Source organism: Elephas maximus, chromosome X, assembly GCF_024166365.1.
Source record: "Elephas maximus indicus isolate mEleMax1 chromosome X, mEleMax1 primary haplotype, whole genome shotgun sequence".
In the NCBI taxonomy this organism is placed as follows: domain Eukaryota; kingdom Metazoa; phylum Chordata; class Mammalia; order Proboscidea; family Elephantidae; genus Elephas; species Elephas maximus.
Window position 1 is genome coordinate 1,289,498 of NC_064846.1, and position 15,317 is coordinate 1,304,814.

At 42.7% G+C, this 15,317-nt stretch overlaps 1 protein-coding gene across 4 annotated transcripts in view; it reads left to right on the top strand.

Moving 5' to 3' along the window:
* The first annotated feature begins 995 nt into the window (after window positions 1-995).
* The window catches only part of GAB3 (GRB2 associated binding protein 3), a 107,392-nt gene continuing 93,070 nt past the window's right edge, over window positions 996-15,317 (top strand). For all 4 annotated transcript variants that reach the window (XM_049872397.1, XM_049872399.1, XM_049872400.1 and 1 more), the window contains exon 1: window positions 996-1,156. In XM_049872397.1, coding sequence (XP_049728354.1) covers window positions 1,085-1,156 — 72 coding nt within the window. In that variant the 5' untranslated portion in view covers window positions 996-1,084. The remainder of the gene's footprint in view (window positions 1,157-15,317) is intronic.

Here is a 15,317-nt window from a genome sequence, read left to right on the forward strand (position 1 = left end):
TTCTTCATTGCTGGAGTAAGTTTTTATGATTTGTGTATTTTTTGTATGTTTTTATGTATGTATTATGGAGCCCTGGTGGCGTAGTTGAGGCCCTGATGGCACTGTGGTTAACAGCTTGAAAAAGTTAGCAGTTTGAATCCCCCAGTCACTCCTTGGAAACATGGGGCAGCTCTACTCTGTCCTATAGGGTCACTATGAATTGATTCTAGGGCAATTGGCTTCATTTATGTATGTATTAAAATGTATTTGTAAGTTTATAGGTAATGTTTTTAAGTCCCAGAGACAAATGAAGATTGAATGTAAAGATATTGACAAAATAATAATGAAAACCAAATAAAACAAATTGAAGTATTTGACTTCTGTCAGAAGCAACTTACGATGGAGTCGACTCACGATAGAGTCGTCTGAACAGAACCCTGTCCTAAGTCGGGGACTACCTATATGTATATATACACACATGTACATCTCAAGGGAGAGAAGTTAAGAATGAGAATGAATGTGTGTATGGAGTGAGTGAATTAAGGGTAAGCCTCAAAATTGTTTATGGTCCATCTCTTAAGTCCTTCCACAGCACCACCACATAAAATTATATGATTATGTAAAACTTTAGTGAAGGATTTAAAAAAACCCAAGCCAAAACCATTGCCATCAAGTCGGTTCCAACTCATATTGACACTACAGGACAGAGTAGAACTGCCCCACAGGGTTTCCAAGTTGCAGCTGGTGGATTCGAACTCCTAACCTTTTGGTTAGCAGCCAAGCTCTTAACTACTATGGGATGAGAGCTCCTGTCTCAAATTACTTGCCTGCAAAATTGAGAGAAAGCCCATTTAATGGGGCAAGGTGTCAGGATGGCACAGAAGAAGGCGCCTTTGGGGCGCTACATTGTTGAGTCCTCGCTGTCACCCGAGCGGGTGGGTAGGAGAGGCCGGTGACGGCGGCACCCGTCTGAGGGGCGCCCAGGGGGCGGTGGGGCGGTGGCGGGGCGGCGCTGGGCCCGCCCCGCGGGGATCAATGGCCCGACTTCCTTCTGCTCGGCCGGCGGGCGGGCGGCCCAGCTGGAGGAAGCGGCGCGGCGGCCACGATGAGCGCGGGCGACGCCGTGTGCACCGGCTGGCTCGTGAAGTCGCCCCCCGAGAGGAAGCTGCAGCGCTACGTGAGTAGGGGCGCCGCCGGCCCACGGCCTCGGGGTAGGGCGGCGCCGGGCTGTGGGCGCCGCTACCCGCCGCCTCCGCGGCTGCTTGCCTGCGGGCCGCCGACCGACGGGCCCAGGCGAAAGCGAAATTGCACGTCGAGCCAGGCTCGCGCTGTCCGCGGGGCCGGGTGGGCCGCCGCTTGGTGCAGAGCCCAGGGGAGGAAGGGGACCAGGGCCGAAAGAGCAGGCGTCAGTCTAGGAGCAGGGCCTGGGAAACATTTAGAAAGAAGTGCTCCGGTCTCTGGCGGGGAGCGGCCTTCAGTGCCCTTGGCCGGCGAGGGGGCAGGGCAGGCGCTAGGGACAGGGCTGGGCCGAGGGGACCTGCCTGGGCCGGGCTGGCAGGCCTGCTTCTGCATCCTCCTTGGACTGTAAGCTGTGTTCTTGGTGCAGCTGTCACCGGACACTCCTGTAGGGAGCTTAGCATCGTGTCTCTTGTCAGCTGTTTCTTTATACCGAGACTACGTTTTCACAGTAACACAAGGAACTGTTGGCTTTTACTAATATGAAATAAGGGACTCGGAAGAACACATCTTCCAACAGATTGAATTGCCGGTTTAAAATGTACTGTCTACAGCGCAAGTGTTCGTTATTGCCATCAGTGTGTGCAGGACAAGGTCTTAAAACCCTGGGCGGAGAGATCGGGTTGCTACTGAGTATTATTCGGCCATTACGAAGAACCACTTCAGTCTCTTGGGAGCTGCATATAAATAGATACTAAGACTTGCTTATTTTAGGGGTAGCTTGATGGATCCATGATGTTCATGATGCCTAACTTCCCTGCGACTCCAGATCCAGGTGGTAGGAACAAATCCGTGCATATCTGCACCAGTCTAAAGCCATCCACCCCAGAACACTTCCAGAGCATGTTTTCAAATGGTCATCCTAATTTCTGCCAGATTTCACCTGGTGTTTTCGCTCCCACATTTATGCGGCACCTATTGTGAAGAAGTGGGATTATAAGAAGTGTTTAATAATTTATGGAAATTTCCAGAATGTGTTCAGGGTCATAGGATCCCTCAGGGCCTTACCCCCTTGACCCTGGGCTAGACAGTGTCTCTCCCTTAGGGGTCTTTGGGATATTTTTAGTTGTTCAGTTGAACAACATTTAAAAAATAAAAAGTTTTTTCTACTTAGCATGTAGTTGCTGGATGTCTATAAATACAGTACAGTGATTTCTCTAACTACCATCGTGCCCCTATATCATTTTTTTTGAGTCCAGAAGTCTATAAACTCTGGGTACCATACAGCTCAGCCTCTGAATTGCCCAGCTGGTTTCCTGATAGTTACAGTATTTTGAAGACTCATTGCTGGGCAGGTGAGGGCTTTTGTCATAGATTGGTACTTAGGAAGAACACTGGACATTGGTTTCTTTGCTGCCCTTTTGAATGCAAGCCATTTTAAAGGTTCATTAGACATTTTCAGAGTGGTACTTACTTGCTTTCCAGCAGATGATTCAGGAAGATGCTAAACCTGGAGGGCAAAGTGTATGGAAGGTTTTTTCCCGGTCTTTTGTATCTTGTCCTGAGCACAGGTTTAGGAACTGTGGTAGTGTTTCATTAATTTTGGGAAAGCACAGGTGTGTATGCTTATTATCATTTGTGGTTTATTCTTTTTTGGTGGAATAGGAGTGTGGCAAGTGTGGACTTTGCAAAGCTCAGAGCTGTGTAGGGCAGTGATGGAGGAGGCTTGGCATGATCAACTTAAAAAGTGAATCGGACTTCAACAAGGGAGGACTAAGAGATGAGACTTCAGACATAAGAGTACCTAATGCCATTTTACCAACACTGCAAGACATAAAGCTTGACCTTTTAGTCCATGGTGGAGATTTTTTATAATGAGGGTCATGGTTTTTTAAACAATCAATGCATTTTGTGTGTGTGTGGAAATGGTCAGAAAAGTCCGTTTCCTCTCATCTCTAAATCTTGCAGGAACCTCTTGATGCCACTAGATGGCATTCACATGTCAGTTTAACGGGGCATGGACAGCGTTATAATTAACCAAAAACCAAACCCTGTGCCATCCAGTGGATTCCGACTCAAAGCGACCCTATAGGTCAGAGTAGAACTGCCCCATAGAGTTTCCAAGGAGCGCCTGGCAGATTTGAACTGCCGACCCTTTGTTTAGCAGCCGTAGCATTTAACCACTATGCCACCAGGGTTTCCGTTATAATTAACAGCTGCCTCTAATTCAGCTCTAGTCCCACTTGGCGAGGCCCTTCCTTACTGCCCTTCCTCCCATTAATTGTGCAGCAACTCTCAGCTAGGCTCCTTGTTACTCACTGGAGATACAGAAGGTGGGAGGACCCCAAAACCTTGATCCCTGCCCTGGAGAACTTCAAGCCTACCATTTATCACACAATAAGATAACAAAGCTAGTTAGTGGCATAGTCGGGGTAATCAATCAGTCAAGCAGCACCCCATTAATATTTGTAGAGTTAGAAATGGAAGCTCAGTCTGCTTTAAGGTAAATCTTTCAGTTCAGAGTAAGCTGGTGCTTCATCCAGTCGAATCCATGAGCTAAGGCAATCAGAAAAGGTACTTGATTCTTTCCTTTTGTATTTTTGGTTTCATAAGTAATACAGGAATATATTCTTATTGTAAAAATTTAAACAGTATAAAAATAAATAAAAGGCGAAAGACCCCCTCCCCTTAAGTCTTCTTTCACGTCCTACCCTCCCTGTACACTCCTGCCTAATCCCTTACCCTCCCCAGGGATAGCAGTTGTTAGCAGTTTATTGAGTATCATTCTAGAAAATATATAACTTTCTTTTTGTACAAATACTATACAAATCGTCCTGCAATTTGCTTTTTTTTTTTAGATTGTGCTTTAGGTGAAAGTTTACACAGCAAATTAGTTTTTCATTAAACAATTAATACATGTGTCACTTTGTGACATTGGTTGCCAACCCTGCAACGTGTCAACATTCTCCCGTTCTCAACCTCAGCTTCCCCATTTCCATTCGTCCAGCTTTCCTATATCCTCCTGTCTTCTTAGCCTAGCCCCTGGGATGATGTGCCCATTCAGTCTCATATACATGGTTAAACTTTCCGTGTTATTATTTGTCTTATAAAAACAAAACCAAAACCAAACCAGTTGCTGTCGAGTCAATTCCAACCTGTCTAATCTTTTGCCTCATGCATGTGAAAGCTGGACAATAAATAAGGAAGACTGAAGAAAAATTGACACCTTTATATTATGGTGTTGGTGAAAAATATTGAATATACCGTGGACTGCCAGAAGAAGCGAACAAATCTGCCTTGGAAGAAGTACAGCTAGAATGCTCCTTAGAAGTGATCGTGCTTACTTAGGACATGTTGTCAGGAAGGATCAATCCCTGAAGAAGGACAACATGCTTGATAAAGTACAGGGTCAGCAAAAAAGAAGCCCCTCCATGAGATAGCCTGACACAGTGGCTGCAACAATGGGCTCAAGCAAAACAACAATTGTGAGGATGGCACAAGACCAGGCAGTGTTTCATTCTGTTGTACATAGGGTCGCTGTGAGTCGGAACTGACTCGATGGCACCTAACAACAACAATCTTTAGGTGAAGGGTGAACCTCAGGTGTGACTTCAGCACTGAGCTAAAAGGGCATCTGGGGGCCATACTCTCTGGGTTTTCCCAGTTTCTACCAGACCAGTAAGTCTGATCTATTTTTGTGAGTTTAAGTTTTGTTCTACATTTTTCTCCTGCTCTGTCCAGGACCCTCTATTGTGATCCCTGTCAGAGCAGTGCTGGACTCAGTCTGGTGGAGGCTGTGGTAGCTGTGGTCAGTTAGTCCTTTGGACTAATCTTTCGCCTGTGTCTTTGGTTATCATCATTCTCCCTTGTTCCAGATGGAGTGGGACCAGTGGAGTATTTTAAGTGGCTGCTCACAAGCTTTTAAGATCCCAGATGCTACTCACCAAAGTAGAATGTAGAACATTTTCTTTATAAACTGTATTATGCCAGTTGAGCTAGATGTCGCCTGAGACCTTGATCCCCAGCCCCCAGCCCAGTAATTTGGTTCCTCAGGGAGTTTGTAGAAGCTTCTATTCATGAGGTTTTCACTGGCTACTCCTTTTCAGAAGTAGGCCGCCAGGTCTTTCTTCCTAGTCTTAGTCTAGAAGCTCAGCTGAGACCTGTCTGCCATGGGTGACCCTACTGGTATTTGAATACTGGTAGCAGAGCTTCCTGCATGACAGCAACATGCAAGCCCCCACAATACAACAAACAGACAGACACACGAGGGCCAATGTACAGATGACACAACCTTGCTTGCTGAAAGTGAAGAGGACTTGAAGCACTTACTAATGAAGATCAAAGACCACAGCCTTCAGTATGGATTACACCTCAACATAAAGAAAACCCAAATCCTCACAATTGGACGAATGGGCAACATCATGATAAATGGAGAAAAGATTGAAGTTGTCAAGGATTTCATTTTACTTGAATCCACAATCAACAGCCATGGCAGCAGCAGTCAAGAAATCAAAAGACGCATTGCATTGGGTAAATCTGCTGCAAAGGACCTCTTTAAAGTGCTGAAAAGCAAAGATGTCACCTTGAAGACTAAGGTGCACCTGACCCAAGCCATGGTATTTTCAATCGCATCATATGCATGTGAAAGCTGGACAATGAACAAGGAAGACCAAAAAAGAATTGATGCCTTTGAATTGTGGTGTTGGTAAAGAATATTGACTATCATGGACTACCAAAAGAGTAAATCTGTCTTGGAAGAAGTACAACCAGAGTGCTCCTTAGAAGCAAGGATGGTGCGACTTCGTCTCACATACTTTGGACATGTTGTCAGGAAGGATCAGTCCCTAGAGAAGGATAAAGTAGTTGTTAGGTGCTGTGAAGTCGGTTCTGATTCATAGCAACCCTGCGTGCAACAAAACAAAAACACTGCTTGGTCCTGCGCCATGCTCACTGTCATTATGCTCGAGCCCATTGGTGCAGCCACTGTGTCAGTCCATCTCATTGAGGATCTTCCTCTTTTTCGCCGACCCTGTACGTTACCAAGCATGTTGTCCTTCTCCAGGGACTGATATCTCTTTGACAACATGTCCAAAGTATGTGAAATGTACTCTCACCATCCTTGCTTCTAAGGAGCATCCTGGTTGTACTTCTCTCATGACAGATTTGTTCATTTTTTGGGCAGTCTATGGTATATTTAGTATTCTTCGCCACCACCACAATTTACAGGCATCAGTTCTCCTTTAGTCTTTCTTACTCATCGTCCAGTTTTCACATGCATATGAGGCGATTCGAGACAACCATGGCTTGAGTCATGCGCACCTTAGTCTTCAAGGTGACATCTTTGCTTTTGAACACTTTAAGGTAGTCTTTTGCAGCAGATTAGCCCAATGCAATGCATCTTTTGATTTCTTGACTGCTGCACCACAGGCGTTGATTGTGGATCCAAATAAAATGAAGTACTTGCCAAGTTCAGTCTTTTCTCTGTTTATCATGTTGCTTATGATGGTAAAGTAGAGGGTCAGCGAGAAACAGGAAGACCCTCAAGGAGATGGATTGACACAGTGGCTGTAATAATGGGCTCAAGCATAATAATGATTGTGAGGGTGGTGCAGGACCGGGCAGTGTTTTGTTGTGTTGTACATAAAGTTGCTATGAATTAGAACCAACTCCATGACACCTAACAACATCCTAACAAGATGAAGCTTCTAGGACTTTGCCTTGGTCAAGTTGTGTTGACTTCTCCAGTATTTTGTACTGTTTTACCCTTCACCAAAGTTACCACTTATCTATTGTCTGATTAGTGTTTTTCCTGCCCCACCCCACCCCTCCTGTCCCTTGTAACCATCAAAGATTCTTTCTGTGTATAAACCTCTTCATGAGTTCTTACAGTAATGATCTCATACAGTTATTTGTCCTTTTGTGATTGACTGATTTCACTCAGCATAATGCCCTCCAGATTCGTCCATGTTGTGAGATGTTTCAAAGATTTAGCCTTGTCCTCGACGGCAGTGGGGTTTTTTTTTTTTATCGTTGCATATTAAGGTATTCCGTTATGTGTATGTGTATCATAGTTTGTTTATCTATTCTCATGTTGATGGGCACTGTGATGGTTAATGGAAACCCTGGTGGCGTAGTGGTTAAAAGCTATGGCTGCTAACCAAAAGATCAGTAGTTCAAATCCATTAGGCACTCTTTGGAAACTCTGTGGGGCAGTTCTACTCTGTCCTGTAGGGTTGCTATGAGTCGAAATTGACTCGAAGGCAACGGGTTTGGTTTTTTTGATTTTTTGGTGATGGTTAAGATTGTGTCAACCTGGGTGGGCCATGATTCTCTGTGGTTTGGCAGTCGTATAATGCGATCACTTCCCTGTTGAGATTTGATGCATGATCACCCCCGTGATTGGATCTGTTGTAAGTAGCCAATCAATTGAAGGGGAGTTTCCTTGGGCATGTGGCCTGCATCCAGTGTGGGTGGACATTCAAGCAGGGTTCGGAGGCTTTTGCTCCTTCTGGATCCTGCAGCTGGCTCCTGTTCATCTGACCTCCTGTTCTTGGGACTTGAGCTAGCAGCCCTGCAGTCTTGCCTGCCAATCTGGGGATTTGTCAATCATCACAGCCTGTGAGCAACAGCCTTGCTCTCCAGCCTACCGATCTTGGGTTCACCAGCCCCTGCAGCTATGTGAATCAGGAGAAACCTCTTTCCTGACCCATGGACTTGGGAAATTATAGCCTCTACCACTGCGTGACGGGTCTGGGTTACCACTGCGTGAACCATTTCCTTGATATAAATCACTCTCTCTGTATATGTATTTATATGCTTTACTGGTTTTGGTTCTCTAGAGAACCCAGCCTAAGACAGGCACTTAGGTTGTTCCTATCTTTTTACTATTGTGAATAATGCTGTAGTGAACGTGGGTGTGCATACGTCTATTCGTGTGATGGCTCTTATTTCTTTAGGGTATATTCCTAGGAGTAGGATTGCTGTATCATATGGTATTTCTATTTCTAGCTTTTTAAGGAAGCACCATATCATTTTCCAAAATGGTTATACCATTTTGCATTCCCACCACCACGAGTGCATAAGAGTTCCAGTCTTCCCGCAGCCTCTTCAATATTTGTTATTTTCTGTTTTTTTCATTCATGCCAGTAATGTCAGGGTGAGATGGTATCTTATTGTAGTTTTGATTTGCATTTCTCTAATGGCTAATGATTGCAAGCATTTCCTCATGTGTCTGTTAGTCACCTGAATGTCTTCTTTAGATATCCTTTGTCCATTTTTTAATTTGATTATTTGTCTTTTTGTTGTAGAGGTATTGGATTTTCTTATAGATTTTAGAGATTAGACCTTTGCCATACATGTCATAGCCAAAAAAATTTTCCCAGTCTGTAGGTTCTCTTTTTATTCTTTTGATGAAGTCTTTTGATGAGCATAAGTGTTTAATTTTTAGAAGATCCCAGTTATCTAGCTTATCTTCTGCTGTTTGTGTATTGTTATTTTGGGTTTGTATCCTATTTATGCTGTGTATTAGGGCCCTTAGCATTGGCCCTATTTTTTTCTTCCATGATGTTTATGGTTTTTGTTTTTTTATTTAGGTCTTTGATCCATTTTGAATTAGTTCTGTGTATGGTGTAAGGTATGGGTCCTGTTTCATCTTTTTACAGATAGACGTCCAGTTTTGCCAGCACCATTTGTTAAAGAGACTGTCTTTTCCCCATTTAACGGACTTTAGGCCTTTGTCAAAGGTGGATTTACATCTGGGTTCTTGATTCTGTTCCATTGGTCAATGTGTCTGTTGTTGTACCAGTACCAGGCTGCTTTGACTACCGTAACTGTATAGGAGGTTCTGTGGTCAGGTAACGCGAGGCATCCTACTTTGTCCTTCTTCTTCAATAATGCTTTATTATCTGGGGCCTCTTTCCTTTCCAAATAAAACTAATGATTAGTTTTTCAATCTCTTTAAAGAGTGTTGTTGGTATTTGGATCAAGATTGCATTGTATTTGTAGATTGCTTTGGGTAGAATTGGCATTTTCACAATTTCTCTTTTCATTGCTGTTAGAGTTTGTTTATGTATTTTGGAGCCCTGTCATTGGGTGTGTAGATATTTATTATGGTTATGTCATTATGGTGGATTATCCTTTTAATCATTATATAATGTCTTTCCTTGTTTTTTTATGGTGGATTTTGTCTTAAAGTCTATTTTATCTGAGATTAGTTTTGCCACTCCTGCTCTTTTTTAGTAGTTGTTTGCTTGATATATTTTCTCCTATCCTTTGATATTTAATATATTTATGTCTTTGTTCCTAAGGCATGTTTCTTGTCAACAGCGTATTGATGGATCATGTTTTTTTTAATCCATTCTGTCACTCTCTGTCTCTTTATGGGTGCATTTAAGCTATTTATGTTCAGTGTGATATTGATAGGTGTGAGTTTATTGCTGTCATTTTGTAGTGCTTTTTTTTTGTGTGTGTGTGTGCTGATGTTTTCTTTGTTCCCCTTACTCTCCTATGCTGTTTCTTTTGTTTGTGGATTTTCTTTTTGTTTCTTTTGTTTTTGTAGATTTTGTGTTTACTGTTTTTGTTTCTTCTTTATTTTGATGAGTAGGTTCATTAACTTTGTGGTTACCTTGAAATTTACCCCTATTTTCCTAAATTTGAACCAGTCTTTTATTACTTTATATCACCTTGACTTCCTCTCCATTTGAAAGTTCTATGTCTACACCATTTATTCCCCCTTTTATTGTTTTGACATTGTTGTCATTTACAGATTGACATCTCTGGTTCCCTGTTGTAAATCTTTTAGCTTTGTTTTATCCTTGAGAGTTCATTATCTAGGTTGGTATCTGGCTGACATGTCCTGTGTCCTAGATTCAGGTTGTTGTCTGATGTTTTTAGTCCTCTAACCAAAGGACTTCTTTAATAATTCTTGTAAGTTTGGCTTGTTTTTTACGTATTTTTTTTTTGTAAATTTTCGTTTATCTGGGAATGTCCTCATTTCGCCATCATATTCGAGTGAGAGTTTTGCAGGATATGTTGTTCTTGGTTGGCAGTTTTTTTCTTTCAAGGTTTTATGTACGTGAACCTTTTTTCTTCTTGCCTACATGGTTTCTGCAGAGTAATCAGAGCTTAGTCTTATTGTTTCCCCTTTGTATGTGACTTTTTGTTTTTCTTTTTTTTTTTTCAGCTGCTCTCAGGATTCTTTCTTTGTCTTTGGTTTTGGTGAGTGTGATTATGATACGTCTTGGTGACTTTCTTTTGGGGTCTATCCCATATGTGGTTCATTGAGCTTCTTGAATGGTCAGCTTTTCATCTTTCATGGTATTAGGGAAGTTTTCTGTCAGCAATTCTTCGATGATCCTCTCTGTGTTATCCATTTTCTCCCCCTGTTCTGGAACTCCGATCACATGCAAATTTTTGCTCTTGATTTTATCCCACATATTTCTTAGGTTTTCTTCATTCTTTTCTCCGATTTTTCCTCAAAGTGGTATCCAAGGATTTGTCTTCAATTTTGCTGATCCTGTCTTCCATTGTTTCGGATTTGCTCCTAAAACCTTCTATTGCTTGTCCATTTCTGAAATCGTGTTGTTTATCTTCTAGATTTCTAATTGCTGTTTTGGTATGATTTCTAATTATTTATTTTGGCATTTTGTTCTTGTGTTGTTTTCCTGAAATTTTCAATTGCTTTGTCTCTATTTTCCCTGTATTTTCCATGATTTTCTCTATTTTTTCCTTAGTTTTGTCTGCGTTTTCTTCGATCTCTTCCCTAATCTCTTGGAAAGCCCTGAATATTAGACTTTTGAATTCCCTATCAGGTAGTTCCCGTCCTTTTCTTCTATCGGAGGGTCATCTGGTGTTTTATTTTTTTGCTTACTGGAGCCATTCTGTCCTATGTTTTTAAACATTTTGCTATTGTTTGCTGTTTCCAAGACATTCAGGATTTATTTTCTTTATTCATTGATTGTAGGTTTGTTTGTTTCATCCTGCTTTTTTGTTTTATTTGATAATGTCTGAGTGAGTGGGCTTGGTGTGTTGTTGCTTGCTTATCTGTGGGCATGGTAGTCCTCACCTTGTCCAGGTAGACAGGGCCAGTTGCTTAGCTGTGGTGCAGCAGGGCAGGTCCAGCAAGGGGTGGGGGTTGGGTTGGGTCATTTGCAGCATGAACTGGGACCAGCAGGTTGGGTCTGGGGGTGACACAGTGGGGCGGGGTGCCAGGGTCCTTAGGTCCACATCAGTTCCGCTTGGGAGCACGGCACTCAGTGGGGCACTGCCACAGACAGTACAGGGTCCGAGGTTCTGCACTGGTTCTGCACAGGGGCACAGTGCTTGGTGGGGTTGGGCCAGGGGGTGGCACAGGGCAGGTCTGAGGGTCTGGAGGACTGCACCAGTGCCACTCAGTGGCACAGCACTTGGCTGGCGGTGCAGAGAGGCAGTAAGGAAGGGAGAGGTTGTGATGTGAGAAGCTAAGTGGGAGAGAGAGGAGAGAGAGAAACAGAAGCAAAAAATAAAATGATTGATAGCACGACGGGAGTCAGTAGGTGGGGGTGGGGCAGACCCAGGGAAGCCGTGTACTGGTCATTCTCTAGCTGAGCAATGTGGCATGGCCTGTTGAGAAGTGGCAGGGGTGGCACACAGGGCTAGGTGAGTGGGAGAAAGGAAAGGAAGGGAGAGAAAGAGAGAGAGGAAACAAAAAAACATAAAATATGGTGCTGAGGGAACTGGCCTTTGGTGGTGGGGCGGAATCGGGATGGCGGTGAGCTGGTGTCTCTCTCTCTGGGTAGTGTGGCACAGCCTTTCAGGAAGTTGCAGAGGCAGCACAGGGCCTAGGTGGAGGAGAGAAGGAAAAGGGAGAAAGGGAAAGATGAAGAAAAATAAAAAATGCAGCACTAAGGGATCCAGCGGGTGGGAATGGGCCAGACCCAGAGAGGCCAGTGGCGCTGTAGGTGAGCAGAGCGGCAAAGCCTATTGAAAAGGGGCAGGGGTAGTACATGGAGCTAGGTGGGTGGGAAAAAGAAAAGGAAGGAAGAGAGAGAGAAGAAACAAAAAATGTGGTGCTGAGGGAACCAGCCATCGGGGGTTAGAGGGAATCAGGGTGGTGGTGAGCTGGCGTCTCTCTTGCTGGGCAGCGCAGCACGTCCCGTCAGGAAGGGGTGAAGGCAGTGCAGGGCCGGGTGCTCTGTCTCCCCTTGGGAGCTCTGTGAAGTTGCCTTCCCGTGTTTCCTGTCCGGGGTCGTTGGTGGCTGTGCTCCAAGGTGGTGAATTCACCGTAGCTCTCCTCGTTCTCCCTTCTCTGTCAGTTTCTTCCATTTCGTGCTTGATCTAGCTCTTTGTCCCTTCATTTCTTGCTTAGGGTTCCAGGATTGGCATTTGTATCTGTTTTTCTTAGTTTTTTTGGTCTTTGCTGCAGAAGGACGGCATGGTGCTTCTGTCTATAGTACCATGCTGGCTCTCTGCAATTTGCTTTTTTCACAACAATCCTGGACATCTTTCCAAGTCACCACATACAGATTTACTTCATTCTTTTTACCCATTGCCTAATATTCCTGGTAATAGATACAACATAATTTCACAAATCCTCTGTTGATGAACATTCAGCTTCTATCTTCCCAATTGTAAAGAATCCTATAATAACAATAGGAGCTCTGGTGGCATGGTGGTTAAGAGCTTGGCTGCTAACCAAAGGGTCAACCGTTCAAATCTACCAGGTGCTCTTTGGAGACGCTATGGGGCAATTCTACTCTGTCCTATAGGGTTGCTATGAGTCAGAACCAACTCGATGGCACCTAACAACAACATAAAATAATAGCAATGATAATAAAAATTATAATAATTCCCATTTATTAAATGTTCATATGTGTTGGGCATTATGGTAAGGACTTACTCGTATTATCTCATTTAATCTTCAAAACAATGCCAAAAGCCAGGTACTGTTGTTATCTCTGGATACGAGTTCCTTGTTGGATATAGATATATAGTTTGCAAATATTTTCTACTAGTTTGTAGTTTGTCTTTCCATTCTATTCATAGTGTCTTTTGCAGAGCAAAAGTTTTTAATTTTGATAAAGTCCAATTTATCAGTTTTTTCTTTTGTGGATCATGCTTTTGATGTCAAGTCTGAGAACTCTGCTTAACCTTCGATCCCAAAGATTTTCTCCTGTGTTTTTTCTGAGGAAACCCTGGTGGCGTAGCGGTTAAGTGCTATGGCTGCTAACCAAGAGTTCAGCAGTTCAAATCCTCTATGGGGCAGTTCTACTCTGTTCTATAGGGTAGCTATGAGTCGGAATCAAACAACGGCAGTGGGTTTGGTTTTTTTGGGGTTGGGTTTTTTCTAAAAGATTTATAATTTTAAGTTTTACATTTAGACCTATGATCCATTATGAGTTAATTTTTATAAAAGGTGTCAGGCTCATGTTGAGGTTCGTTTTTTTGCATACGACTTCCAATTGTCTCAATACCATTTATTGAATAGACTGTCTTTACGCCAGTGAATTGTTTTTGCAGTTCTGTCAAAAATCAATTGGCCCTATTTATGTAGGTCTATTCTGGATTTGGAAACCTTGGTGGTGTAGTGGTTAAGTGCTGTGGCAGCTAACCAAAAGATCAGTAGTTCAAATCCACCAGGCGCTCCTTGGAAACTCCATTGGGCAGTTCTGCTCTGTCCTGTAGGGTCACTACAAGTTGGAATCGACTCGACGGCAAAGGGTTTGGTTTGGTATGTCTGGATTCTCTATTCTGTTGATCTATTTGTTTACCTTATTGCCAGTACCTGCTGTTTTGATAACCAAAGCTTTATAATAGTTCTTGAAATCAAGTACTAAAGATACCTCAACTTTGTTTTTCTTTTTCAGAATTGTTTTGGCTATTCTAGTTTCTTCACTTTTCCATATCAGTTTTAGAATTAGGTTGTAAAATGATTCCTGTATATTGATCTTGTATCCTGCATATTTCCTAAACTGATTTATTCTAGTAGCCTTGTTTATAGTTAGAACCTCCAGTGCTATCAACATTGCATAGAAATGATGAGAGCAGGCATCCTTGCCTTTTTCCTGATCTTAGGGGGAATGCATTCAGGCTTTCACATTTAAGTATGTTAGCTATAGGCTTTTTGTGGTGTTGTTGTTGTTGTTAGGTGCCGTTGAGTCAGTTCTGACTCATAGTGACCCTCTGTACCTGCCCGGTCCTGTGCCATCCTTACAATCATTGTTATGCTTGAGCCCATTGTTGCAGCCACTGTGTCAATCCATCTCATTGAAGGTCTTCCTCTTTTCTGCTGACCCCGTACTTTACCAAGCAGGATGTCCTTCTCCAGGGACTGATCCCTCCTGACAACATGTCCAAAGTATGTGAGATGCAGTCTCGCCATCCTTGTTTCTAAGGATTCTGGTTGTACTAAGGTTTTTTCTAAGTGTCTTTTATCAAGGTGAGGAAGTTCCCTTGTATTGCTAGTTTACCAAGACTTTTTAATGCGAAAGTATGTGAATGTATGTTGGATTTTGTCAAATGCTTTTTCTGCATGTATTAAAGTAATATGTTTTTTTTCTTTTTTAGTCTATTACTATTATGGATTGAAAATATGTGTTGTAAATCCTTATCTTTATGCCTGTGGCTATACTCCCATTTGGGAATGGGTTGTCTTTGTTATGTTAATGAGGCAGGATTAGTGTAGGGTGTATTTCATATCAGTCTCTTTTGAGATATAAAAGAGATTAAACAAGGAAGCAAGGAAGCAGAGATGGGAGAGAATAGATGCCATGCCATGTGAAGATCACCAAGGAGCCAGGGAGTAAGGACTCTCCCCCAGAACCAAGAGAGAGGGAAAGACTTCCCCTAGAGCTGACACCCTGAATTTGGACTTCTAGCCTCCTCAACTGTGAGAAAATAAATTTCTGTTTGTTAAAACCACCCATTTAAAAAACAAGACAAAAAAACCATCCATTTGAGGTATTTCTGTTTTAGCAGTACTAAACAGCTAAGACAGTTACTATGGTGAATTACACTGATTGATTTTCAAATGTTGAGCTAGCCTAGAACTGGAATAAACTTCACTTGGTTGTGATGTATTATCCTTTTTATATATTGCTGCATTTGATTTGCTGATACTTTGGTGAGGATATTTGTGTCTCTGTTCATGAGGGCTATTGGTATATAGTTTTCTTTTTTTTTTTAAC